This window comes from Camelus ferus, chromosome 2 (assembly GCF_009834535.1).
Source record: "Camelus ferus isolate YT-003-E chromosome 2, BCGSAC_Cfer_1.0, whole genome shotgun sequence".
Taxonomy (NCBI): Eukaryota; Metazoa; Chordata; class Mammalia; order Artiodactyla; family Camelidae; genus Camelus; species Camelus ferus.
In genome coordinates this window covers 5653243-5680563 of record NC_045697.1, presented here as the reverse complement: position 1 = coordinate 5680563, position 27321 = coordinate 5653243, and the positions used below count along the sequence as shown (strand labels likewise).

General features: G+C 43.1%; 1 protein-coding gene across 3 annotated transcripts in view; it reads right to left on the bottom strand.

Moving 5' to 3' along the window:
• The window catches only part of STX18 (syntaxin 18), a 111515-nt gene that overhangs the window by 45947 nt on the left and 38247 nt on the right, over positions 1-27321 (bottom strand). Inside the window, exons 1-2 of one of the 3 annotated variants that reach the window (XM_032493883.1) lie at positions 26093-26150; positions 25850-25893 (exon numbers count right to left, since the gene is read on the bottom strand). The exons of the other annotated variants lie outside the window; for them this stretch is intronic. Coding sequence (XP_032349774.1) covers positions 25850-25893; positions 26093-26135 — 87 coding nt within the window. The 5' untranslated portion in view covers positions 26136-26150. Of the gene's footprint in view, positions 1-25849; positions 25894-26092; positions 26151-27321 lie in introns of those variants that run through there. 3 annotated transcript variants of the gene reach the window in all.

The following is a 27321-nucleotide window of genomic DNA, read 5'->3' as shown; positions in this document are numbered from 1 at the left end:
TTAAGTTCCCAAACAGCGTTATATGATAGAGTTAGCTTTGTAAAGACTGATTTGACAGTTTAATCACATGACTACCGTCATCTTCGCAAAGATTCTTCGTCAAGCTTTGATCTGTTTACTGTTGTGCTCGGTCCTATTTTTGAGAATAAACTGCCAAAGACAGCATATTATATTTCATACAAGACTGATATGCCCCTGAGGCTTTCAGATTTTTAGAGAGGCTGAATAGTTGTGTACTTTGGATTTTCAATGTTTCCACATATAGTGCCAATTTAAAAACAGTCACTTACACGGTAAGAATCATTTATATGTGTGTATCTAAAGAGAAAGCTTCTTACTTCTACAAGGAGAAAGGCCATTCCAGTGTCAAGTTTGACAAGGAAATCAGAGCAAAATGAAAGTACATTTGCCCCATCGAGATCTAAAACTAGTGTCTATTTCTTTCAGACTTGATATCATCGAATGACATGGGAGTAGAGGGAGGGAAAAGGTGGGGTCTAGGAGGAGGAAGGATGGGGTCAATGGAAAAGTCTGTGGGACCAGGTCAGTGACAAGATCCAAGGACTTCATGGAGGAGGTAACATTAAAGCAGAAGGATGACCAGAGGCTCTGCAGGTAGCATGGGGCTGGAACTAAGAATGCTGGTTCAGGCAGAGGAAGAGCCATCACAGAGGCATAGAGCTGTGAAAATGGTGTGTGTCCCTCTTCTGACCAAGGCCATGAAGTGCCCCACAACATGGTTTAGCCTGGAAAGCATTCCCAGGGAGTGCTCCTCCTCTGCTGGAACAGCCTTCTTAATCCCAATCCCATGCTACCTGCAGAGCCCCTGCTCATCATTCCAGGTTCTGCTTAAATGTCACCTCCTCCAGGAAGCCTTTCCTAACACGCCCCTTAGTATTTCACAGATACCTGTGAACACTTCCCACATTACAAGTATTTACCTGTAACCCCTGCTAGACTTCAATTAAGTTCTTTGACATCAGGATCTATATCCTATTCATTTTTGTATCTCCAGTAGCGCCTAACTGTTGGAAGGAGGAAATGAGGGAAAAAAGGAAATCCAACAGAAAAGGCTTCAAGATCTGGTAACTCCTGACATCCTAGTCATATTAAAAAGGAATCACAAGACTGCCCTTAGCTAACTGTGTGAACAAACAAACGAAGAGGGCTATGCTGGCTATTTTGCAAATTGCTCGCCTAGAGGGTCAGTGTGGTGCATCCAGAAGGTGCAGCATCAACATGTGAACCACCGAGACTGTGCAGTCCAGCGTGCTGCACGGAGGTGGTCTGTCCTCACGGAGCCGGGGCTCCTCCCTCCATCTGACTGATGGTCCACAGGGACGAGTTTTCATGTCAGCAAGCTGTGGTTCTGATCACACTGCTGAATTATACGAAATATGTCTCCACCAGAGAGGATGGATGTGGACCAAGAACAGAGACTCCATTACTAACATAAGCTGTGGTTTAAAGTAAGAATTGAACTGAAGTTACAAGAGAAAAAGGAAAGGAATGCAATATTTACTTTCTCCTCCGGACCAGTCACATTAAGCGGGTTATTTCACTTAATTCTGACAACAACCCTGTGGAAACAGATTTTTAATTAGTGGAAAGAAACCAAAATCCTGAGCAGCAGTATCGGCGACAAAGCTGGAACTGAAGTCCTAATTGTGCCGTACGAGCACAGGCTCCCTCCTAAACTGATGAACATGTCGGTATTTTCTAGTTTCATTTGACATTAAAGTCACTATAATGCCTGCTGTATATTGTTACTTCACTGGTTTAAAAAATCTCCCACTTAATATTTAATGATATTAAGGAATTAAAAAGAATTTTTCTTTAGGTGTGATAACAGTATGTACTATGATCATGTTTTTAAAATCCCTATCTTTTAGAAAGGTACTGAAAATTTATAAATAAAATGATATGATACCTGGGATTTGCTCCAACATAATATGGGGGTGGAGAGAAACAGGAAACAGGATCAGTCATGCGTCAGTAACTGGACATGGGCACGTGCATACGTGGGCTCCTTACAACTATCTGTCTACTTTAGTGTATATGTGGCATTTTCCTTAATAAAACACTATTTTTCTAAAATATGCCATCTTATACTCTCTTTTAACATTTTGGTGATTCTGAAGTACAGGATTTCTGCTGCCAAACTAGTAATAACTCACACTTGAACCAACTCAATCCCGCCACAAATCTCTACTTTATTTCTAAGTACTTGTAAGCTTTGTTAAAAGTTCCATTTAAGAAGATCAATGACACTTAAAAAAATCAACAACGAAAAGTTCTTTGAGGGTTTACTACATGCCGGGCACGACCCCAAGACCTCTGCGCGCACTAGCTCACTGAACTCTCCCAGCAGCCCCCAGGAGGTGAGTAACACTGTCACGCCTGTTTTACAGCTAAGAAAACTGAGTCAGAGAGAGGGCAAAGAATTTGCTCAGGGACACACGGGGTGAAGCCTGGAAGGAATCCAGCATTCTAACTATCAGGCTTGAATTCTTAACCCCCAGACTGAAGCACAGGTTTTTGGCAGGTGGCAGGTGTAGTTTTCTAGAATAGTCACCACGAAGGGGGATGACTGGGAACGAGAAAAGCGTCCAGCGAACAACGTTGAGCTGTTTTTTCCTGTATCTGTATTCAACAACGCACTGCACACCTGACGTTCCCAACAGTGACTGCCACGTACTGAGACCAACCACGTGTGTGCCAGGCAGTGCAGATAAACTGAGGCCCCTGCAAGGTCACAGGCTAAGAGGGGCAGAACTGGAATAGAGCACAGGTCTATGTGACTCTAAGGCTAAGTTATTTATTCTCTATTATACTGTCAAAAGACTAATAAACCACTGCTACTTAGCTTATTTAAGTTTGACGCTTTTCTTCACAGAAATATAAACTGGGTTTCAAGTGAGAGTATTTGTATATATTGATTTTTTTTTTAATGTTTAGACTACAGTGGGCATAGAAAGATCTGCAAGAGAGGTTTTTGGAATGCTTCTGCACAGAGTGCTCATTTAAAAAGTCACTTAGATGACAGAGTAGGAACACTGCGCACATCCAAAGTGACTGCTTTCACCGCTGAAGTCGCCTCCTCCAAGCTCCGCTGCTGTTCCCTGTGCTTGCGACAGAGGAGGCCTGGGGTCGCAAGTACCACGGGGACGCTGGAAGGAAGGCTCACAACAATGAGCAAGGAAACAGGATGGTCAGAAAGACTGGCGGTACCATGGTCACCCATTCACTGAGTATCAATCATCAAACCACCTCAAAACACAGTTTAAACAAGAAATGAAGGTGAGGTCCAGGGCCGGGTCCCTTCCCCGTATCTGAGTCCGTCTCCATCCACCCTGAGGGTGGGGTGGGGGTAGGCCCAGGAGCAGACTCTGGGCAAAGGACTGGGGGTGGAGCAGGATAGACAGGAGAGAGATGGGTAAGAAACCAAGGAGCTGGCCTAGGTTCCCAGTTCTCATCTCTGCTCCATCTCTGCCACTGACTCTACAGGGGACCCTGTCGGGCCTCGGCGGAGGGACTGAGCTGGACTAACTTCCTGTTCTGTCTCTGACCCCTCACTCTTGCAGCTGAGGGCAGAGGACGACTTCCTGGTGTGGGACCTGGAGAAGGGAGTGAGCTCGCTCGGCAGCCGGCAGCAGAGGGGCAGTTTGGGCTCATGCTCCACCCAGATTTGGCCACAAATCTAAAGCCAGCTTCTCCACTTGGTGTTTTCATCTTCTGACTCCTGTACTCCTTTCAGGTAGTTCCAGAATTGGGCTGGGAAGAAAGGGGTGTTTTTTATAAGCTCCTAAACTCTTAACCTTTGCCAACTGAAATTTTGAGCAAGTTGCTTAATCTCCCTGAGCTTCACTACAAAGGGAGAGTGGTAAAAACGAGTCTTTAAAGACAACAGTAGCAGGAGGTAACAGCCAACTCTGAGTGCGTGCTGTGTCGCCAATCTAAATGCTGTGAGTGCATTATCTCATTTACTTCTCCCATTAACCCTATGGGATAGGTTCCATGATAATCCCATTTTACAGATGAGAAGACACATTTTGTATAAATGATTCAGAATAAAAGGGAGACGGTGACTCCCAAACCAAGTGCCTGTGGGCTTTCCTTCTCAGCAAGTCTCCCACAGAGGTGACCCTCGTCCCATCTGAGCACAGTGGGTCTCTGAGGGGTGCTGTTACCAGAGTGCACGCGGAATGCTTTGAGATCACAAGTACCCAACGCTAAGATGACTTGTTCTGGTCAAACGCACAAAGCCAACAGCCACACTCCAGCATCAGCCAGGATATGGCTTCTCCAAGAAGCTGATACTCAGCCGAACGAGTTATTTAAGCTCCATTCTAAAACTGCAGGCATTTATCTGACTCATTCCTTTCTCTGAAGATAAATCTAGTTCACTTTTAAGTGACTGTAGTTTAATAAGGCTAATTCCAAAAATCATCAAGACATTGAAGTTCTCCACACACGTGCCACATAAGCCGACTGACTACAACGCAGTCCCGGTGTCCTTGTGTTAGATGCATCTGACAGGGAAATAGATTCTCACATGACCTGTTCTTACACATGAAGCTTTTACTAGGAGACACCAAACAAAAACACCCCAATATGTGCACCCAGGAGAACTGCTCCCACGGGTGAATGTGTGTTGTTGACACGGACTCAGCCCCATGGATGGTTTTCCCACAAGCATACTGTCGAAGGGGGAGGAAGCAAGGTTGCCCACAGCACGTACTGTGTGATCTAGTTACGTGAAATACATGACACACGTACCAAAGCTGTGTCTGCAGACAGAGGAACCTCAGAGGCGGCTCATCAGGATACTAATGGCTGTCTGGGTGGTGGGACCTGGAGACCTTGCTTTCTTCCTAATACCTTTCCAGACCTTAAAATTTTCTACAATTTGTATATATGATTTTTGTAATCAGACAAAAACTGTTTCTAAACAAAAAGGTAAATCTTCCCACATACTTCCCTGACCGAAAATGTAGATGCCTCAGGACCACAGGATCAAGTCCAATTCCGTAAACCCGAGGTGCTGAGGAGTTCCTGTCCCTGCTGATTCTCCAGACTCAGAGCCCTCCCCAACCTCCCAACCCTAGCCTTCTGATTTACTCCGACTCACACGACTCTGGTCCAGGGACCCACCTCCTAGAAGTCTTCTCTGCCATTCCCAGGCTGGGTTAAGGACCTCTTGCAGGCGTAACTCTTTCAGAGATGCCGCTATCTGGTTCTGAAATGTTTTCACATCTGAGCATGTGACTAACCCAAAGTGGGTCCTCAAAAATGATTTCATGCTCCGCGTGGAACTGCTTTTCCATCATCTTCAAGAATCACTAGCAGGGTAAAATAAACTCCAAACACAGCACGTCTGCTGCGTACTTGACACCGTCCACTAGATGGCAGCACAAGTACTGGAGCAGTGCAATAACAAGAAATGCCAAAAGTATCCATTTTTTCCAAGGGCTTTAACATTTTCTCTGGTTCTTTATTTTTGATCTAGAATCACAGGAGATTATTAAAAGTTAATTGTGGCTGCACAAGCTGAAGCTGGAATGACATTGTTTGCAAATATACACGTGCATTTGGATGAGTCCAAGGCCTTAAACCACCACACCCCAGGCAGGCTCCACACAAAGGCAGCTCCAGGAGCGGGAGCGGGGCTGCCACCTGCCGTCCCCGGCGGCATCCCGGCCCCGTTCACGTGTGTCCCCCACAGAACAGACCTGCGAGCTGCTCCTTCACGGGTGTTTTGTAATCACCCAAAGCAAGATAAACTGTAAAACAAAAACCCTGGTACAAGTTCTTCTCAGAGGCCGACTGCAATTTAACTGTAGGGAGCGTTCAAGGCAGTCAGTCAGAAGTGTCCTCTGCAGATCACAGCAGTGGTTAGACTTGCAGAGACCCGCCCACCACCACCACAATAGGAATTCTGTCCCTCTGGCATGCACAACACTTCCAACAAAGACCTGATTGATTATGAAACACTGAGTGCCAATTTGCATAATTTGCCTCTGCAAGAAACGACCATTGTTCAAGATTAAAGAGACTCCAGTACGTCCCTCTGGCATATTGTAAAAAGTTCCCTGTAACACAAAATCGTTCTTTTTTTCATTCAATCAGTGGACACAGCCCGCTGTTCAGTTTCGTATGCAGCCAAAGGCACAGTGAGAACAACCACTGTTGTGTAAATGTTTGCCAACTACCGATAAGCTAAAATGACTTCACAGGGATCATGTTCCCAAGTGTAATTTGGGGCCCACTAACTAAACTGCAAATCCAGTCCCTTCAGTCTTAATTGAAAAATGCATCAACGTGAATTACAGCTAAAAGTTCAGAACCGTCAGGGCTCTGAAGCGTGACGCCCCTGCTGAAGTCACAGTGGAGGCTGCCGGAGTCCTGTCTCTGTCCCTGTCCCCGTGCTGGAGAAGCTCCCAGGGACTAGTCACCCACAGAAGAGGCCGGCAAGACACCCCCGAGGCGGCGGGCAGCGCAGCCAGGGATGGAGGGAGAACGTGCAGACTGTTCCTTTTGCTTTGCTCCCTTTCAGCAGCTGTTCAGTCAGCACGCGAGTACACCGAGGACACACGCTGGGCCCCCATCGCTCCCCCAACGTGTACTGCTCCCCACTTCCCTCTAGGCACGTGGGGCTCTGCGGGGGCGGCTCTCCTGGAGCGCGGGCCTCCCTTGGCCTCCAGGACTCTGTCTCTCCAGGTTCTTCTTCAACCTCTGACAATTTGTCTTCACCTTCCCTCGTGGCCGCCTCCGCCCCTGCAGACCTCTGACCCTTAACGAAGTTCAGCCCTTACGCATTCTCGCTAAACCCACTCGTTCCCACAGAGCCGAACCTGGGATCTGCAGAAAACGCCCACCCTGCCGCCTGGCTCCTGTGTCCCAGGGGAGCGTATTCAGCTGCCTGCTGGGTGTCCCCTGGTGCCTCAGCCACGTGCACACGACCCTCCTGACTTACTCTCAGGCCCTCCCTCTCCTCCCAAAGAGAAAGGGTCCCCCTCTCTTGATTCCCAAGTTAGGAAATCTCAGGGCATTTTAGACTCTCCCCTTTTTTTCACCCAACAAATTAGCCTGCTCAGCCACTCCACTTGGTGAACATCTGCCAAAGGAATGGGCACTCACCACCCGGCTTCTCCTCCTGCAGCCATGCCAGAGTCCAGAGCTGCAGACCCTTCCCCGAGCCAGCCCCTCCTTCCACCTCCACCCTTGGGCACCCACTGTCCTCTCCACCTGCAACATCTTCTTTCTCACGGACCAAACTTCTACTCAAATGTGCTGCGCCAAGGAGCTTTCAGAATATGGCATTCTGGGTTCCCTTCCCACTTTCTCTGTGTGATGCCTTCTGTGAGGCAAGCTGTGAGTGTCTGTTCACCGAATGTTGTCAATGTTAGCTGCACCTATGTTGTACATGTTACACACACACACACATATATACATAAAATATAAATATTAGTTGAATACATAAAGTGTTCTACCCCATCAGTCTGGAAACCTCATTAGAAAAAAAAAAAAGAAAGGTGTTCTTGATCTGAGGAAACTGTCATCAGCAGTTAAATAACCTGTTTTGGAATTTTGGTGAGAACCAGTACCAACCTTGCTGGTCTGCAGTTTCCAGAATTCAGCCTATGTTTTTTAACAGAGAAGGAGAAATGTGTGCATGAAAGAGGAGAGAGGTTGACTTCTCTAGTTCCACCCTTCTACGCTTCATAGATCCTGAGCAGCAGACAATGGGGACAGTTACACAAAGGGGACAAGGATGGTTAACACCAGCTGAGATGAACTTACTGGTCTAATTTCTGATAATAGCAATTAACCTTCAAATAACCTGAAAGGTACTGCTTTCTCTTATTAAGCCCCTATCTCCTTTAAGAAGTTTGGAAATTAGAAACATAAAATCTCAGATCCTTAGTGTTAAGGACACTATGAGCAAACTCATGACAATTTCAGAAGTCGAGGAGCACCACACGTACATAATGACCCAGGAAGCTCCAGGCAATTCCATTTTAAAACAGGACTATGCCTCTTCTCCTCAAGAAAAAGCAAAAGCCTGTCACGTTCTCAGCCTTTCCCTCCTCAACCGTTTTGCCCCAGCTTTCTTTTACATCTCTCTGTCCCCATGGGCACACTTTAATTAAACATTTTAACCACCATTCTTCGGGCTCCCCAAACTGCACTGATTTGGCGGGGCGCACATCCCCTCCATTTCCAGAGCTCAGCCCACCCCTGGCCTACCTGACCTCGCTATTTGCTGGATGACACAGAGTAGGACACAAGGAGACACCGCCCCGCTCTGTCTGTGTGTGGGGAGCCCACTGCCTCTTCCAGGTCACCCTCCCACTTCAAGCAGCACTTGGAATAAAGTTCAGCTATTTTGTCCCCGACCCCCACACAAGTCTTCTCTCTTCTGTAGGCTAAACATTCTCAAACCCTTCCGGAACTCTCTACAGGAAATACACTTGTGCTTGCTGGTCACACATATGACTCTCTGAATGCAGGAATTTACTGGCCTCAAAAAGCAAATGTGGTTCCAAGAATGGACGCAGTACTCGGTGTCAACAGGAGATGCAGAGGGAGCAGAACCATCGTCGACCTCGTTCTGCCTCTGGGCTTCCACGAACGCCACCCAGGGAGATGCTCACCTGCATGTCACTGGGTCAGGCTGGCTTAACATCAACTAAAATGATGTTTTCTCTGATAAACCATGTCTTCACTATAGTCACATTTCCCCCGGCTTCTTGTCATTTGCTGTTCTGATCATTCTGCCATTACGTCATCTGTAACTAAAAAGTATCCATTTAAACAATGGAATGAAAATAGGACTGAAGTGAAGCACGGAGTTATAGGCCCTCCTGGTGGACAACCAGCTCAAGTCACAGACACCCTTGTAATCCAAATATTCAGTCCATTAAAAAACAGTTTCCTCCACAGGAATATCATGGAAATCTCCTGACCTACAACCCGACCCAGAAGTGCACACGAGGCCGGGGGGACATGGCTTGTGCTTCGGGACTGTATGCTGGTTAATCATCACCACCAGCTTTTCTGTGTACTTGAAAGCCTTCCCTTCATTTGTTCCCTTGGCAAACAGGTTAAGACCTAGCATGGGCCCAGCATGTGAAAGAGGGAGGTAATAAAGGACGGAGCAGGGACGGGGGAGGACAGACAGGGAGTTCCACCCCGAGGATCTGACAGGGCTTTGCACAGGGCTGTGTACAATGTATGTGTAAGGTGTGTGTGTGCAGAGTGTGTGTGCAGGGTGTGTGCAGAGGTTGTGTGTGCAAACCGTGTAGAGAGTGCGTGTACAGAGATAAGTATGTAGACCGTGTGCGGAGAGGGTGTGGGGTGTGCGTGCCCCTTGCTTTCTCCCCACGCTCGGAAAGGCAGAGCATGGACTGCAGGGTGGCTGCCCTGGGCTCAGACCCCAGCGCTGTCACTGACCGGGGACAGGGCCTGGTCTGCAGAAGTTATTTACCTCCTTTGAGCTCTGACCTCTGAAGTGTACACTGGAGACAGTAACTCGGCAGGTGACTACAAGCCATCAATGAAAGTCTCTATAAAGATGTGATTTGGCGCCTGTCACAAAGCAGGTGCTCGGGCACATGAAGGGTCCCCCCGCCTCCTCCATCACTGTCGGGTCTCACCTCAGAAGCGGGGTCAGCAGACAGTGGACGCCACAGGGCACTGGATAGAAGGGGAGGTGCGCGACCCTGGGCCACACTAAGGGCTACGGCCTGGAAGGTCATTCACTAAATCGTAGCGCTGAGGAGAAGGGAGAGCTGCAGTCAGAGGAACAGACACTGGATCTGCACACATCCAGCAGGGCGTGGAGGGCAGGTGGAGGTGGCACTAGCCGTGAATTTCCTGACCGCTAACCTTATACCAGGCACCGTCCTCCAAGCTTCATCCCTGACGGCAGCCCGAGGAGATGGTGCTGTGACTGCCCCCAGGAAGGGGAAGGAAGCTGAGGCCTGGAGAGAGGGTACCTCGCTGCCCAGGGCTGCACAGCGAGTCTGTAACATGTCAGAGCTGGGCCCCATAGGGCATGGCTGCACAGCCCAACTTTGCCTCCCTGGCAGTGGGTGTTCCCACATCACCACAGTCAGGGGCAAAGGCAGGTATGAGCATGGAGCACAGCACCAAGGGAGGAGGGGCAGGGGTCCCTGATGCAGGCTCAACTGCATGACAGCAACTGGAAAAGCCTTTTTTAAAATTTTCATATTCTTTTTGATTATAGATTAGTACAAGATGTCAATATAGTTCCCTGTGCTCTACAGTATAAACTTGTTTATCTATTTTATATGTAGTAGTTAGTAACTGCAAATTTCAAACTCCCAATTTATCCCTTCCCACCCCTGCCCCCCCATTACCATAAGTTTGTTTTCTATGTCTGTGAGTCTATTTCTGTTTCGTGAATAAGTTCATTTGTATCATTTTTTTTAGATTCCACATAAGTGATATAATATGGTATTTGTCTTTCTCTTTCTGGCTTACTTCACTTAGAGTGACAATCTCCAAGTCCATCCATGTTGCTGCAAATGGCATTATTTTATTCTTTTTTATGGCTGAGTAGTATTCCATTGTATACAAATACCACAGCTTCTTTACCCAGCCATCTGTCAATGGACATCTAGGTTGTTTCTATGTCTTGGCTATTGTAAATAGTGCTGCTGTGAACACTGGGGTTTGTGTATCTTTTCAAATTAGAGTTCCCTCTGGATATATGCCCAGAAGTGGGATTGCTGGATCATATGATTAAGTCTGTTTTTAGTTTTTTGAGGAATCTCCATACTGTTTTCCATAATGGCTGCACTAAACTACATTCCCACCAGCAGTGAAGGAGGGTTCCCTTTTCTCCACAGCCTCTCCAGCATTTATTGTTTGTGGACTTTTGAATGATGGCCATTCTGACTGGTGTGAGGTGATATCTCATTGTAGTTTTGATTTGCGTTTCTCTGATAATTAGTGATATTGAGCACTTTTTCATGTGCCTATTGGTTATTTGTATTTCTTCACTGGAGAATTGCTTGTTTAGGTCTTCTGCCCATTTTTGGATTGGGTTGTTTGCTTTTTATTATTGTTATATGAGCTGTTTGTATATTCTGGAAATTAAACCTTTGTCAGTTGCATCATTTGCAAATATTTTCTCCCATTCTGTAGGTTGTCGTTTTTTTTTTTGCTTATTGTTTCCTTTGCTGTGCAAAAGCTCATAAATTTAGTTAGGTCCCATTTGTTTATTTTTGCTTTTATTTCTATTGCCTGGGTAGACTGCCCTAGGAGAACACTGTGAAGATTTATGTCAGAGAATGTTTTGCCAATGTTTTCTTCTAGGAGGTTTATCGTGTCTTATCTTATATTTAAGTCTTTGATCCATTTTGAGTTTATTTGTGTGTGTGGTGTGAGTATTCTAACTTAACTGATTTACATGTGGCTGTCCAGTTTTCCCAACACTACTTGCTGAAGAGACTGTCCTTTTTTCGTTGTGTATTCTTGCTTCCTTTGTCAAAGATTAATTGACTGTAGGTCTGTGGTTTTATTTCTAGGCTCTCTATTCTGTTCCATTGATCCATATGCCTGTTTTTATGCCAATACCATGCAGTTTTGATTACTGTAGCTCTGTAGTATTGTCTAAAGTCTGAGAGGGTTATTCCTCCAGCTTCGTTCTTTTTCTTCAATATTGCTTTGGCAATTCTGGGTCTTCTGTGATTCCATATAAATTTTAGGATTATTTGTTCTAGTTCTGTGAAAAATGTCCTGGGTAATTTGATAGGGATCGCATTAAATCTATAGATTGCTTTGGGTAGTATGGCCATTTTAACAATATTGATTCTTCCAATTCAAGAACATGGGATATTTTTCTATGTCTTTAAGTCATCTTTAATTTCCTTAGTCAATGTTTTGTAGTTCTCCGCCTATAAGTCTTTCACTTCCTTGGTCAGATTTATTCCTAAGTATTTTATTTTGGGAGATGTGACTGTAAAAGGGATTGTTTCTTTCCTTTCCTGATATTTCATTGTTAGTGTAAAGAAATACCACTGATTTCTGTATGTTGATCTTGTATCCTGCTACCTTGCCAAATTTTTGGAAAAGACTTTCTCGACAGCAGCTTGGGAACAACCCATCTGAGCAGCACCAGCTCCTAAAAAGAGCTGACCTGGGACAGGTGCTCTGGGCTCTCCTGGGCTCTGGCCACCTCCACGGCGGAGCCAGGCCTCACGTCAAGCTTGACTTCGGTGCCTGAGGTGAAGAGCACACACCTGTCCGCACAGCCCCTAGAAAGGCCGCACTGGATCCCAACACACACTCCTGCCAAGAGTTCAGAACAGCTCGTTTCCCCCCTGAGTTGGAAAACAGACCTGTTTCCTCAGCTGTGCATCAGAGGAAGTGGCTGCTTTGAGTTTTATGAGCCATGATGAGAGCAAAAATGCTGATCCTAGACGCTAGAATCACAGGCAGTGAGGCAGATACTCTTCCTAGAAGGGCCCTGGGGGAACAAAACCACGGAAGGGGACAGCAATTCCCAACCCCAGCTCACCCTCACCGCAGGGCTCGCACACGCGGACTGGACAACGGGTACCAGCGAAACCGGCTTCGCTTTTCAGCCCCACACACAGTTACCTCCTGCCCGGTCAGTTTCTGTGGGACGTGTCTCCAGACAGCTCCCCCTCACTCCCCATTCCGGGCTCTGTGCTCGGCTCACAGCACCTGCCTTTCCCGCAGTGCAGGTACCCCCTCCAGGAATGGTCTGCCACACCCCTTCCCGGGGACCACCGTTCACACTGCCCTTAGGGGGCCCACATCCACTTCACTCTTCTGTAAGCCACAGCAGGCTTCCAAGCAGAAGGTGTGTGGCCAGTCAGCTCCAGGCAGGGACAGGACCCCGCTTCTGGCCACGCGCACTGGGACTTGGAGGCAGGCCAAGGGCCTGGGGCTCACTGCTCACCTGCACGCTGCAAAGGTGAGACAAGAAGGTCCTTCCACTCAGGAATTTCAAGAGAATTTCTAATGTTCAGTCAGCTTGAAAGTTCCTTCTGACCAAACACTACTGGCTTCTTTTCACTCCTTTCACACTCTTCAAAGTTCCCAGCATGATTTGAAGGATCCACGTACTTGGGATCCTCGTTTACTAAGGTTTTTCTTACTTCAGGAAACTTGTCTATAGTTGGAAGCAACCTTGGAAAGTCTGCTTACAGGAAATTAGAAATATTTATAATTGCTCACACATCAATAGGTAAATAGACAATAAAAGACAGTTTGTAATAGGCAACTAATGTGAACATACATAATGTTGTTGAGTAAATGCGCAACAAAAATGGTGATGGCAAACATGAACGTAGTTCCCACTACACACCAGGAGAGCTACAGGGCGTGGTCCCCCCAGCTCCGACGCAGCCACGAGGTGGGGACCGTCGTTACTCCCCCTGTACAGGTGGGAGAGGCTGACCCACTGGCTCACGGTCTCACTAGCCCGTGGCCGGCCGCACTGGAAACCAGGGTCTACTCCAGAGCCTGTATTCCTAACCCTTCCTTGCTCTTATTTTCCTTCCGAACTTTGAAAAGAGGGACAAGAGGGGAAACACTCCACTTTTATTTGAGTTCCGCAAATTCATGATCCTTAAAAACACGTATGTGTATCTTACACAACAAATAGTGTGAAATTCAAATTTGAGTTTCATTTTCTAGGAGGGGGTTATAATGTCTTCAACGTCATGAGTGGCCTTCCAGAAAGAACTACAAACTTCAAAGATAAAAGTTCTTGACCCTTTTATGGAGCACAGATGCCTCTGAGACTCTAACCAAAGCTATGTGTCTGACCTATTCGCCTAAGAAAATGAATATCCCCACCGATACAGAGACTTCCTGCCTGCCGTGCGGGGCTGCAGTCCCTTGGCTCACTGGCTCAGGTTAAGAACCTCTGATCACAAAACACAATTCAACAAACAAGCACACAAACACAGAGGGCAGCTTTTCTTTAAATCTCACGTGTGTAAGGAAGCCTGTCCAGCTCAGCACTTGGAGACAGCCACTGGCCGCCATCAGCAGAGTTTGTCTGCCCGGCAACACCAACCAGGGATGGGTCGGGGTGGCAGGGGCGCTGGGGCCTGCAGGTGTGGGGGAAAGACTGAGCGACTGTCATAACCACTCACACGTTGCTTCACAACATGAGGGAAAGGGGAGATGGAAGACAACCACTAACTCTTTACCGCCACCATCAGTCCTTAGTGTTTACCATGCTGGTGCATAAATGATCTCATTTAGTTCTCATAACAAATGAGAAAAGAGAAACTAAAGCACAGAGTTGTCAAGTAATGTGCCCACGGTCACACAGCTAGCAAGCTGAAAAGCCAAGGTCCATGCTCCAAAACAGACTCCAAGCCTGTGCCCTTACATTCTTCAGGCCATGCCTCCGAGCTCGCGCTCTCTGAGGGTAAAACTGGAGCTGAAGAACCAGACCAAGGAAGAGTTACCATGTGGCCTTCCACAGCTTCGCACACACCAAACTCATATTTATCGGCTTCTCCAGAAGTATTTGCTAAGTGTCTTCTAAACTCTTCCAATCCAAGGCAGAAAATACTAAACAAGTAAACACACTTACACTCCACTATAGTATACCCCACATCTCAGGAATACGTTTACTCCCTTTTGTGGTCAAAAATTAAAAGACTTAAAAAAATTATATGTCCAAAGAGAACCATGTGACGTTTGTTTCAGATTCCCAAAGTCTGGCAAGGTTCCTAACTCAACAGATCTCTGTTGGAAAAGTGACAGATTTGATTAGGAAGTTGTGATCTGAAAATAAACATTAAGGAACAGCTATACCTAAAACTGGTGGTTATGATGTATTACGTTTTTTTTAATTTGGCATTTTCTCACGTTGTTTCCGCAGATGCTTTAGTGTACACCAAAGGCACACACTCTCCATGACAGACAGCCAACAACTGATGACCCAGCTGATAACCAGCAGCAGCTCCTCCTCCCGTATGTCGAACAGCTCAGCAGTAGAGCATAAGGTTCGTGGCAACAAACAGTTCTACCCAAACGCAGTCTCCTATTATTCACGCAAAAACATAAAATCTTCAGACTGAATGCTGCCCTATTGACATTTTAAAAAAATGATCTTTTTGTTTTAATTATATCAATTATGAGGAGCAAATGTTTGTGGAGATGGCAAGGACCCCCACATACACCTATGTAAGCGGGAAAATCACAAATAAAACGGACATATCACAGCTTCTCCCAGTCTCCTTCTCCTGGGGTTCTAGCCCTCGGTAGAAATTATGAGCTGGGAACAACGTGGAACCTCACTTATTTGCAAGCCAAGGGCAAGAGTTACAACAGCACAGACCAGCTCTCTAAACCTTCTACTCAGCGCGGCAAATGCAGGTCCCGCCCACTAGGTGGTGCTCTCTACCACGCTGTTCCTCCGGGAGCAGTCCTGTATATCAAAATGACAACGGCCTGGTTTTAAGATGATTTGTCTCTCGAGGATATACATTTGGTTTAAGTTTCCACTGCAAAGTTAAAGTTCTTAAGATAGGTCACGCAGATCAATTGCTCCTGTAATCTGAAACTCAAAAGAGCAAGTAATATCTAAACAAGGGGAGGGGGTGGCCCTGGGCTTCTAAGGTTCTCTAAAAGCCAGGAGACAGTCAGCCTGGCTACCTCTAATCTCATCATCAAAACTGTTACCTTGTCCAGTTTCTGCTTCACATCAGCAAAGAGAAGAGCGAAATCAACTGCGGGCGGTACAAAGGGAAAACACACATTCAGCTTCCACACTGCTTGAGAGACGCCGATAAGCTACACCCAACAGAACACACTGCTTGATACTGTTGCTTGACATTTGAACCCCAAAAGTATAAGTTGCTTTGCTCTATTAAAACATATTTTTTCCCTTTATTAGTAGAAACAAAATCAAAGCCATCAACGTGCATTTTATCATGAAGCTCTGAGAAGAGGGCTTGGTAACGAGATACATAGCCTTGCCTCCAAAGTCATCTTTCAACGGAGTGAGCGGGAATGAAATGCAGAGCATGCCGGCCTTGAGCAATAATACACATGCTCAAATTCCAAGCAAAATCCAGGGGCCTCATTTCATCACTCCCCGCCCTCCAAAAAATATAGATTCCTTTCCTTCGTTATGGCCTTCTTTGGAGTAAATAAGACATAAAACAAAGTGGGAAAAAAAGGGCAAAAATATGATTTCAAGGAATGAGTTACAAAACATTCTAACAACTTCTTTGTTTGAAAAAAATAATAAAAGTTAGTGGTTTCCAGGATTTAAAGAAACTGTAGCAAACTGCTAACTGCTAAGTTTTATAAAATGCGGACTAGCCTGATAAAAATTGATTCTTACTTATGTGTCTATAATAGCAGAAAATAATTAGTCCCTAATACAATATTTGCTCAAGAAAAATCTGTATGTAATAATAACTAGAAAAATTAAGGTTAGATCCTGAGCTGTATATAACAGATCTTGATTTTGAGAATCAAATCATATCTTTTCATCGTACTTTTAAGATTTATCATTTTATACTTAGACACAAAAATATTTGTCCTATATATTGAATTTTATATTTCAGTTGAAACCTTTTTTAAAAAAACCAGTATATAATTTACGTTCCTTTTAACAGTCTTTCAGATCATTAGGTAAAGCATTTGAAACACCACGCATATAAAATTTTCCATTCTTAGCAACAAGTTTCAGTTAAAACCATGTATCAATTTGTAAGCAATAAAATTGTCATCAAAATGTAACACTAACTGCTCCCTGCAACATACACACTTTAAAGGGACATACTAGTAGTGTGTCAAAGAAAGGAAAGTAAAACTTTATTATGTTCAAAGAAATCCTTCAGAAAGTCTATAACATTAGTAACTGATAAAATGTTGGCAAGACTACTATTTCAGAAGTGCCCATATGTAATAACTGATAAAGTGATATCTTTCTACACTTACTGTATCATTATGGTAAAAAATGGACAAATTTCTCCAAGAACTGGGATATACAGTAAGTGAAAATAAAATGCCAGTTTGCAATTGTGAGGTTAATGTAACGACAATGAGATTTAAAACAAATTTTAGATTAACGTTTTAAATTTTTATTTTTATTTATACTCTATATTGAGATATATTTCGATAATTAAACCAACTAAAATTTTTTTCCTCCTTGCAAAAAATTAGGAATCTCTCTATATGCTAAAATTTAATGCTTCTTTTGTTAAAAAAAAAATAGTTCAAATTACCCTAGCAACTAAGTATGTATTTTGTTTTTTAAATGGAAATATGTATGTAGTTTTTTGTGCCCATAAGTGGAGAGGAACATTTTGAGGATTCCTGTAACAATCACTAAGTTCCTTTAAAAAAAAAAAAAAAAAAAGCAAAACTTCATATATGTTGAAGAATTCATATTTAATCTTTACTTTCAATTATAGCCAAAGTCTTTATTCCAGATCCACAAAGATCACCACTCTCTCTGAAAATGACTTTTTAGAGAAAACATTATTAAATGTTACATCTGACTTTAATAGAGCTTCCCAATTTGTTTTTGCATGTTTATTATCAAACTCTAATCATGACTTTCCCAAACATATTTATACTTTCACACAAACTTCCAAAGTTTTCCCAACTTAAATAAAAACCCACAAAAACTGTGGGAAATGTTTCGCTTGAAAGATAAAAGTAAATTGGTCCAAATATACATTTGCAATAATCAGTGTTTACTTTTGTTGCTCAAACATTCAGCTTACAGCACTTTCAGTATCTGCATTCAACTTAATTTTTGTCTCTTAAAAAAAAAAAAAAAGGGAGGGAAAGTAGTTTTCTTCCCCCAATTTTGCTCTCAAAATATAAACTCATTTAATGCAAAGCATTCCTGGATTAGGCACGTCTTAAACTACAAGCATATCTAGTCTCAAAAGTATTCATATTACATACGAAATACTATTTCTTTCAAAACTTCAGTCTGAATATTTTATAAATCTAATTTCACTTTTCCAAATCAAGTGAAGACATTTTACTAAACAAGACCCAATTAAAATTTTAGGAAATGAAAATGGCAAAAGAACTGATGCTACAATACTAAAGCGGGAAAGAAGGTAAGAATTAATTGCTTTACTCGCAAAGTTCGATTATTTTTCCTTTAAGCATTCCTACTATATATAGATTTTGCACTATATTTATTAAACTATGACAAACCTTTAACCTGGGAACAATTTACCAGTTAACATTATCTACTGAAAGAGGAAGTATACTTTGGGTCAGTAAAACACTGGAAACTATTTATGCTGCCCTTGTTCAAAGCTGCTTAGAAAACTGGGCTATGTATTTTTAAAATAGTCATTAAAAAGAGCCTAAAGGGTAACTGCGATGCAGTTAATCCACAAGCCAACTGATGCCATTTAAGTCTAGAGACAGGAATTTGTCTCTCAAGGGGGATCTAAGACGTCCACACAGTGATACACGTTAAAGGTAATGAAACTATAAAGAAATATTTCCTAATAGAATGAATATATTTTAAAGTTTGTATGATTGGCAACAGAAAAGATTTTTTTTACCACTAAAAAAAAGGCTCCAGACAAGAGATTCTGGTTTTGAAGTATGTCACACCCCAGTTCCCCAGCCACGAATCCCAGTTCATTTTTTAAAATGAGGTCTATTTCCTGTAATTTTAGATATTTTAGAGTACAATTATTTAACATTTTTATGATGCCTTTGGGGTATCATTATAAATATTTTTATGTGTTTAAACTTAGGAAAGTAAAATTAAGTAATAGCTTCTCTTAAAGGGAGCTGTCAGCTCTCTCCTGAACAAAAATCTTTGTTTTAAAGCAATCTAGAGATTTATATCCCTAGTAACCATAGAAATTAATCTTAAGCTTTAGGGAAAAAAAAACCTGCATAAAACGCTCTTTAATTAAAATCAGAGCTCTGCTCTTAGAAATAAGGACCCTCTTTTGAACAGAAAGAACTTTCCACAGAGTAGAATTGTTTTTACTCAAGGTGGCACCCTTTGTGATAAATTAATCAAACATGTTTAATTGACTCGTGAATTTGTGTGCATAGAAAGTTAAATACTTTGTTGGAAAGGATTTGCTCAGGGAATACATCCACTGAAAACTTTTAGTAAGAAAAGAAAGTAAAACACACAGGATTCAGTCTTTGCAGATTATCTAAGTGTGAACAGAAAAGGAGAGAGAGCAAAGAAAGAATTTAACACTTAACAATTAGAAGGATCACTCACAGCAGAACTCACTTTGTTTTCATAAGGAAACTAAAAATATCATTTCCCGTGCCTTCGTATGAAGGTCCATCAACACATCGTAACTCAGTTCCGTTCCTGGGATCACTATCACTTTCTATTCCACGTGCACTAAAACAGAGATACGTTCTGAAGTCTGCTTATCGCCATGTGACCAAGAAGTTTATTTCCAATTTAGAAACCAGTCAGGGACGCCTCGGGGAGCCTCGGGGAGTCAGCAACGCTTTTCTGCGCGCTCCCTCCTGAGTGGTCTGAAAGACTGTGTATTTGAGGGGTGGTCAAGACAAACTCCTCAAACATTTCTGAAATGTCAAAGTTTTCAAGGCTTATGAAATTCAGGTTTTGATGAAATCTGTGCACTACCAAATTTGATTAACTTTCATGAGATTTAAATTTTATAGCTTCAGGTTTTTCTCTGCATAACGAATAATGTTAAAAGTTAAGCCACATTCTGTTTCCACTATATTTTTAAAAACCCATTTGGACTTTTCTGAAAAAGAAGATTAAAAACCAAAAAAGGTTAAGAGCTTAGTTTAGAATCAGGAAACAGACACCGATGATCATGTCAAAAAATAAATATGAACTATTCGTAAAGTGCTCGTACAGTATACTATAAACCCCAAGTCAAGTCCAGATTAGAAATGTTTCTGCTTTCAGATAAAGTCTTTGAAGAGGCCTGAAATAGGTGTTTCTCTGCATGAGTTTAGGCGCTGCTAAGAATGCTAAACATTTATCATCATCTTCTCTAAGCAAACCCACTTTTTGGAAAAGACACAGGCATTTCCTCCCCACACTGTCCATGGCTAATTTCACAGTCCTACAAAGGAAAACTTTCCCAAGCATTTAAGAGAATCAAGACGTCTTGGCATATGCAGTAAAGCTGCAAAAGGCAACAGAAACTGATGAGGAACCACAATAAATGATGAGAACAGGCAGTTCCCACTGCATCTGACACTGGAGTGTGTTCACCTTGTTGTTCCAAAAACGATTCCACTATGAAAAAAAAAAAGTTTCCACAGGGGATAGAGGGGAGACGACGGCAATCAAGTGTTTGGGTTCAGATATTATAAAACTGACACATCTACCCTCTTCACTACAGGCTGCCACTTCCCTAGCAGTTAGTCCCCAGGTTAAACAATACATATTATGTGTCAATGAACTGGTTTTCACTTTTAATCCAAATTACAGTAATCAACACTGATAGGAATCTAAAAAATCTAACCCAAAGCATCAACAGAAAATAATGTTTGGTTTAAATGGTTTAAAAATAATCTCAGCGCATGATGCCATTTTGAAGCTCTTACAAAACGATGTTTAGTAAAAACAAAACATCAACATTCTGTTGGAAGCACAGCTGGAATCAGTCCCTTCCCTCTGCTTTTTACCTTACACATGCTGAGAACTTACGAAATATGAAAGAGCCCCGTTTTCACGGAGAACACGGGAACCGGAAAAGAGGTTCGTGGGCTTTCAACCACTTGTTATTTGTATGTGTTTAACTCTTCTCCCTCTTATGTAAAAAAAAATCGAGGTAAATATGTGCTCTTCCGTGTACCTCCTTAACCCTGTATCCCATGGTGGCTCCTTCAGGACTTTATCCTACAGGCAAAGCCTTACACTGGAGTCAGACATTTGAGGCCTGCACGGTGGCCTTGAGAGTTACATAACGTACACAAGAGCACACGGAGGTGACAGTGCAAATGCTACGAAGCAAGAGGTAGTAATAATCACAGTTGGAGGACAGCATTCATGAGCCACTTACTCGTGCACCCGCAGAGAATGAGAATTCCACACACAGAGCAGCCGGCTCACCGCGTGCCCGTGGTCAAGTCACTTCTTTATGCTTCAGTTCCCTCACTTGTAAAATGAAGGGTTTAGCGCTCCCTGATCCTGAAGGTCTATTTGAGCTCCAGAAATTCCATGACTTCTTGCCTTTGACTGAAAGCTGAATAGTATATTTTCGGGGGATTTTTCATGTGTCAATTCATTTTTGCTTAACTTACAAAGAAAGAATTTAGCCTTTATTTCTGATTACCTGCTACATGACAGAGTATACTCCATGTTTTCACATATCTCATTTAATCTTCACAATCATCTTAATATTATCACTTTTACAATTTTATAGGTAAGAAAACTGAGGCTCAGATATGCTAGAATCAGTAAAATTAAATCTGCCCAATTAACTACGCTCGCTCCGTACATCATGGGATCTCCCCTGACGCGGAATGACAACCGCGTGCTGACTCACCCGCTGACGGCTGAACACTCTGGTGCTGTGTGTGTATGACAGGCTGCGCTGGGTGCTGGGCTGACACCCTCCGGTAGGAAGCACCTCCCTACCTCCACGGGCCCTGCCATACAGAGCCAAACCATACAGCTATATGCCCTCACCTGCAAAAGGCCATTAAAAACCCTACATATGTCATGAAACCAGGGGAAGGAAGGGTAGGTGGCTAGAAAAACAGGGAGAGAGTGACCTCGGACCTTGGAAAAGGGAGAAGAGGGAGGATTTGATTGGTCTCAGGTAGGGCCAGGTAAAATTTCTCTCTGGTCCCTGGCCCCCTTTGCAAGCTCTCCAGATCATTCTAATGCACAAGCAGGGGTGGGGACCACTGACCGTGGGCGGCCCAGGACGGCAGACTCGGACTCAAGCTGCATGAATCCAACACAGGGTCTGACAGTCCCTAACTGTGTGGCTGTCCCCAAATGACTTACCCTATCTTTGCCTCAGTTTCTTCATTTGTAAAATGGGGGGATAGTAGTACATATCTCATAGGGTGTATGACGATGAAATGGGTTATTTTGTGCTCAGAAAAGTGCCCTGGCACATGACAAGTACCCTGCAAAGACTGGAAGGCCTTGAATGCCCGGTGAAGGAATTTCTGAAGGCAACTTGTGAAGTGTTCTCCTACCAACGCTGACAGAAGATGACAGCTCGCTTTCTCTCACTCTCTCATATTTAAATTGTACATTTAAATACAAAAAATAAATGGAACCTAATGCCAGTCCAAGTCCAGGTCCAGCTGCCCCAACTCCATGTCTGAAGCTTTAAACAGGAAAAAAAAAAAAAACCCACCACATAACAACATTCATTTTCAGGTAAAATAATCTGCAGAGTTAACTGTAACAAGTAAGATTTTTTTTTAAAGGAGGTTCTCACAGAATCCTAGTATAACGAAATGGAACAAGTTAAAATGGATATGAGAGCTAAAATAAAGTGCCAGAGCACAGTGGTGCTGTCAACATACACACTACGGGCTCTGAAAATTGTCCACGTGTGAGATATTGGGATGGTAAGTGAGAACATCTATGACTGTGAGATCGTGTGATTCTTTTTATCCTGTAGTTGAATTACATTTCATTAAATAAATGTGCCTTCATCAAGATTTCTTTGTCATATACACTTTGAAAAACAAGGTTTCTCTCTTTTTTCCCCCATTTATTCTTTATGTTCCCAAAAGAAAGGTAAAGCAAGTCATACAAGATCAATTTTAAAATAAAGGAACAGAGTCAGAGGGACTGCCCAAGACCACCACTGAGTGAGATGAACACTGACTTCTTAAACACCAACCCCAGTGGTGAGGGAAGGAAAAAAGGAGGCCAGGGCAGCGGAATGAGACGATGTCCCAGAGCTGGAGGCCTCTCGTGTCCTGATAATCCCATCTCAGAGCCGTGGCTGCGGCTCCTGGGTTGGGTACTGTGCACGCTGGGTTATGAGACAATGAGACCCCACAGCCATCGCTGCCTCCTGCTGAACTGCTCCAGCCAATCTGCCAGCAAGCCCTACAGAAATCCAGCCCCTTCTGCTCACGCCATCAGCCTTAACCGTGGAGAGTCCCCAGCGCTGTCCCGGCCGCGCAGGCTCTCCCCTCACCACCCCCACGCCGCCCACCCAGCCAGCCCAAGCCGCGGTGCCAGGGAGGAGGGGCTGAGGCCTGGGATATCTGTGCTGTTTCCAGTCAGCAGCTTTGGAGCATCACTAAAAGCCTCACACCTACTGATGCCACCCTACACAGCTGTGGGTAGAAAGACCGACATTTTATCTCTAACCCTTTCCATGCTTAATAACAATAGCACCATGGGTTTGGAATTTTAAAACAAAACAAAATAAAAACCTACCCTCTACCACATTAAACCACCATGTCACGCAGGGGACTCAAATTGTGAGCACCTTGGGCACTTAAGGTGTGCAAAGAACAGCTGCTTGAAAGAGGCAGATGAGGGTGTGGGAAGCAGTGACTTGCCTGCCTGTTGAGGGAGGTGGGGGGGATTCCTTCATTCCGCCGACATAAACTAGCCTGCATCTGAGAAGACTCAGCAGCCAATGGAAAAACTGGCCTCTTAATGTTTTACATAGAAATGAATTCCATAAAACCAGCATTTCCACCAACAATAGTTTCCGATTGCAGCTGGGTCTGCCATCCCGGGTCTAGGACCCGGCTGGCAGTGGAAGTGGATGGTTGCAGACATGCAAGAGGACAATCGCCCATACCCCCCTCAGGCTCCACAGAGCAAAGGGAGCCGTGAAGACGACAAGACTCCTTGCCCCCCGCCCCCCAGGACCTGTGCGAGAAGGCCTCCTCGGTGTGGCTTTAGGAGAGTGTGACCTCTGACTTAGTTCTCAGAGGCGCAGGCTGAACTCCCAGGATTACTGCACAATATGCCAATAAGGAGCACAGACTTCCAGTTTCTAAGATGTTTATAATGAACCATCAGTGCAGAAAAACTAGGAAGTGGGGGAAGCAAGAAAAAATAGAAAAAACTACATCACCATTCAGCTTACTCAGTATCAACTGACGAGGCCCTGGAACTACAAACGGCGCTTTACTGTTCTGTGATTAACACAGAAACATCAACAGACAACCACACATCTCTTCACGCGGCCACCAGCACCCCTACAACCCCGCACCAGGCACAGCTTCACCCTGACCCACAAGTATTCACTGAATTTTCCTCAACAGCCTACGAGGTGGAGAGTATTACTATCCCTATTTGACACACGAGGACACTGAGGCGCAGAAAGGTTAACTGCTGTGCCCAGTGTCACTCAGCTCATGCACAGCATAACCCGGGTGAAACCCAATTAATGTAGCTCTATAATCTTTGCTCTTAACTGATGTCTGTACTGCCTACTGTGTGAGAATTTATAAGACCTACCAATAAAAAATGTGTTCACTGGTCCTCGGAGTCACCTTGTCATATCTTCCTGAGATACAACTATTATACCTAGAATGAAATTTGTATTGTGCCTACTGAGTTAAACAAAGATTAACTTTGTCTTCCAAGACACAGGAATATAAGGAGACGATACACTACGGCCAGGGATAATGTATTCCTAGATGTTTCTATCTGAAGGTATGTGGTATGTGTCAACCAGAGGTATGATTACTAATTAGTGTAAATGAACATATGTATTTTTCTACTTATTAAAAAAAAATTACATAAAACTTTGATTAACAATATTAACCATGAAAATCAAACTTACTCTTTTCCACAGAAGAATTCTTGTTCCACAGAACCTCAATGCAAATTGTTTTCACTATATAAATTTACAACTCATTTATATATGTCTTCCCTAAATTTGGAAATGTTTTTTTTCTTTTTAGAACAATTTTTCTCTGGAGGGAAACATTCCCAGAAAAAAAAGGTAAAAAGTAAGTAGATTTGAAGTGACTTTTATACTTCTTTGCAAAATAATTCTGGATAATGAACCTAGTAACAACCGTAAACCCCAAATAACGATACTATTACTGCCAGTATGTGAGAAAGGTCTCCCTACTAAACTTGCTGTGCTTTGAAATATTTAATCTCACCCATTTTGGTGTTTTCTTTTGTTTTTGTTTTTGTTTTTCTATCTTCACTCCTCAGTGTGATGATGGCACATAGTCCTGCTATTTCACAGATATATACTGAATTGCTTAGATAAAAGTAAGGACAAGTGTTTGGACTATACATATCATTGGCCTAATCCAAAAATCAAAGACTTCATAATCTTTCCAAGAAACACAGTTCTTTGATACCAGTTCTCTGGTACATAACACTACTGTTCAGACAAAACAATCAGGTAACATCTAGGCAGTCAGGACATTTAGGGAGTATAATAGTGGGCAAATAGTAAAACAGCTTCAGTGTTAAGACAAAGATCTAGGCTTCATTTCAGATGAAATAAACAGAAAAAGATGCGGCCAATGAGAAATGCTAAGCACTGGGAAGACAGTGGGATGTCCTCTGAAGGCCTTTAAGAATAAGACATTCATCACAGGGCTTCAGATGATTTTTGAAAGACAGAAAGCTCACGGAGGCAGCATATTCCAGCACTAGAATTCTTAGGCTATAGCGCACAAGGCAAAATACACAACCAGGCCAAAGAGGCAAACGAAGAAAAAAGGTGCCACTTCTTAGCAGGGGACTAACAGTTTGAGGCTACCATGGACTTACATAAAACAAACATTTCAAAAATTTATCCCAGTGCCTAACAAACTTTCCTTAAAAGATCTTTTCTTTTAAATTAAAAACAGTAGCTTTATTAATGCACAACCCATTTCAAATTTGAAACACAACTCTAAGCCATACCTTGTGGACTGGAAAGCCATAATTGTAATGTGGAATGGGACCAACTGAAATCAATATAAGAAATTTGAAGTAAGTAAATATGTTTTTTTCCTAGGGGGTAATATAAAACGTATGAAATTACAGTAGTAAGAAGTTATTAATTTTAAATTATAAAGTAGAACTGAGGACTTCAAAATATTCATAGATTTTTTTCAAAGAATTTTGAAAGCAAAGAAAACCACACCATGCTCTGGAAAAGCTTACCTTTTAGAAAAACAGCGTTTAAGTTGCCCAGCTTCTTGCCCATGCCGCACTGCAGACCGGGCTGTGCTACAGAGAGCAACCGCGATGGACCCCATCGCGCCCTGCACTGATTAAAGCTGGATTTTCAGGTTCACAGGTAATACACTGACTGGCTTCTGCATAAACATTCATTATTTAATAGCTAACCCAATTTAATTATTAAACCTGAACCAGGTGAGAACAGAAACTGTGTCAAGTTACCTGTATACCAGAATCCTCTGGCAAGAAGATTTATGAAAATTTCAACAATCCCTGGGCAAAGAGTCACTAGTAGAGGAACGTTACCTCAAGTCAGAAGAACTAACTTAGTGGCACTCAGACATGTCTGCTAAATGAAAGAATAAAGGAATGTTCGTTCGATAGGGGGAAATGGCTTTTCAAATTTAGTTTTTTCCATATAGAACGTCTGCTGATTAAAACAGCAGTGACTCATCTATTTCACCCCTGCCCTCGGTCCAGCTGGGTCACTAGCCCAGCTGTGGGGGTGACAGTGGGCAGTGGAGTGTGCCTTAACAGATCTCCAGCATCAGAGCCTATGTATCAGTGATCCTTTCCTCAGCGGAATTTTAAAGTGGATTTTCATCTACTCGGTATCAGGGAAAAAACTGCCTCTTCAACTACATTTTAAATTTCTTTTTTATAAACTTACTTTCTGCTAATCATGTAGAGTTTGTGAAATAAGCAAAATATAAAGAAGAAGATATAAACTCACAATATCATCACCTAGAAATAAACTCATTTAGCACTCTGATGGACTATCCATTTTATGCATATATATCCTTTATGTAACTGAAACCATATTACATGCACAATTCTATATTCTACTTATCTTAATTGACACCATAATAAGCACGTCTCATATAATGAAAAACCCTTCTAAAAACTGCTTCAATGGCTGTACATTTCATTGCTTAAATTTACCATAATTTGACTATTTCTCTACTGTTGGACAACTAAGTTGTTTCTTCTGATTTTCTACAAGGATAAATTATGCTGTAATGAACATCTTTTTGCTAAAACATACTGGAGTATTTTTGTATACTAAATTTTTACCTGATTTTGTAATTCCTTAAGATAAAGTCTTAAAAGAGGAATTACATGCTAAAAAGTTACAAACATTTTAAAATCTTGACATACATTGCCAAACGGTTCCCCAGACAGGAAAGGACCTATTTGCATCGTACGGCACC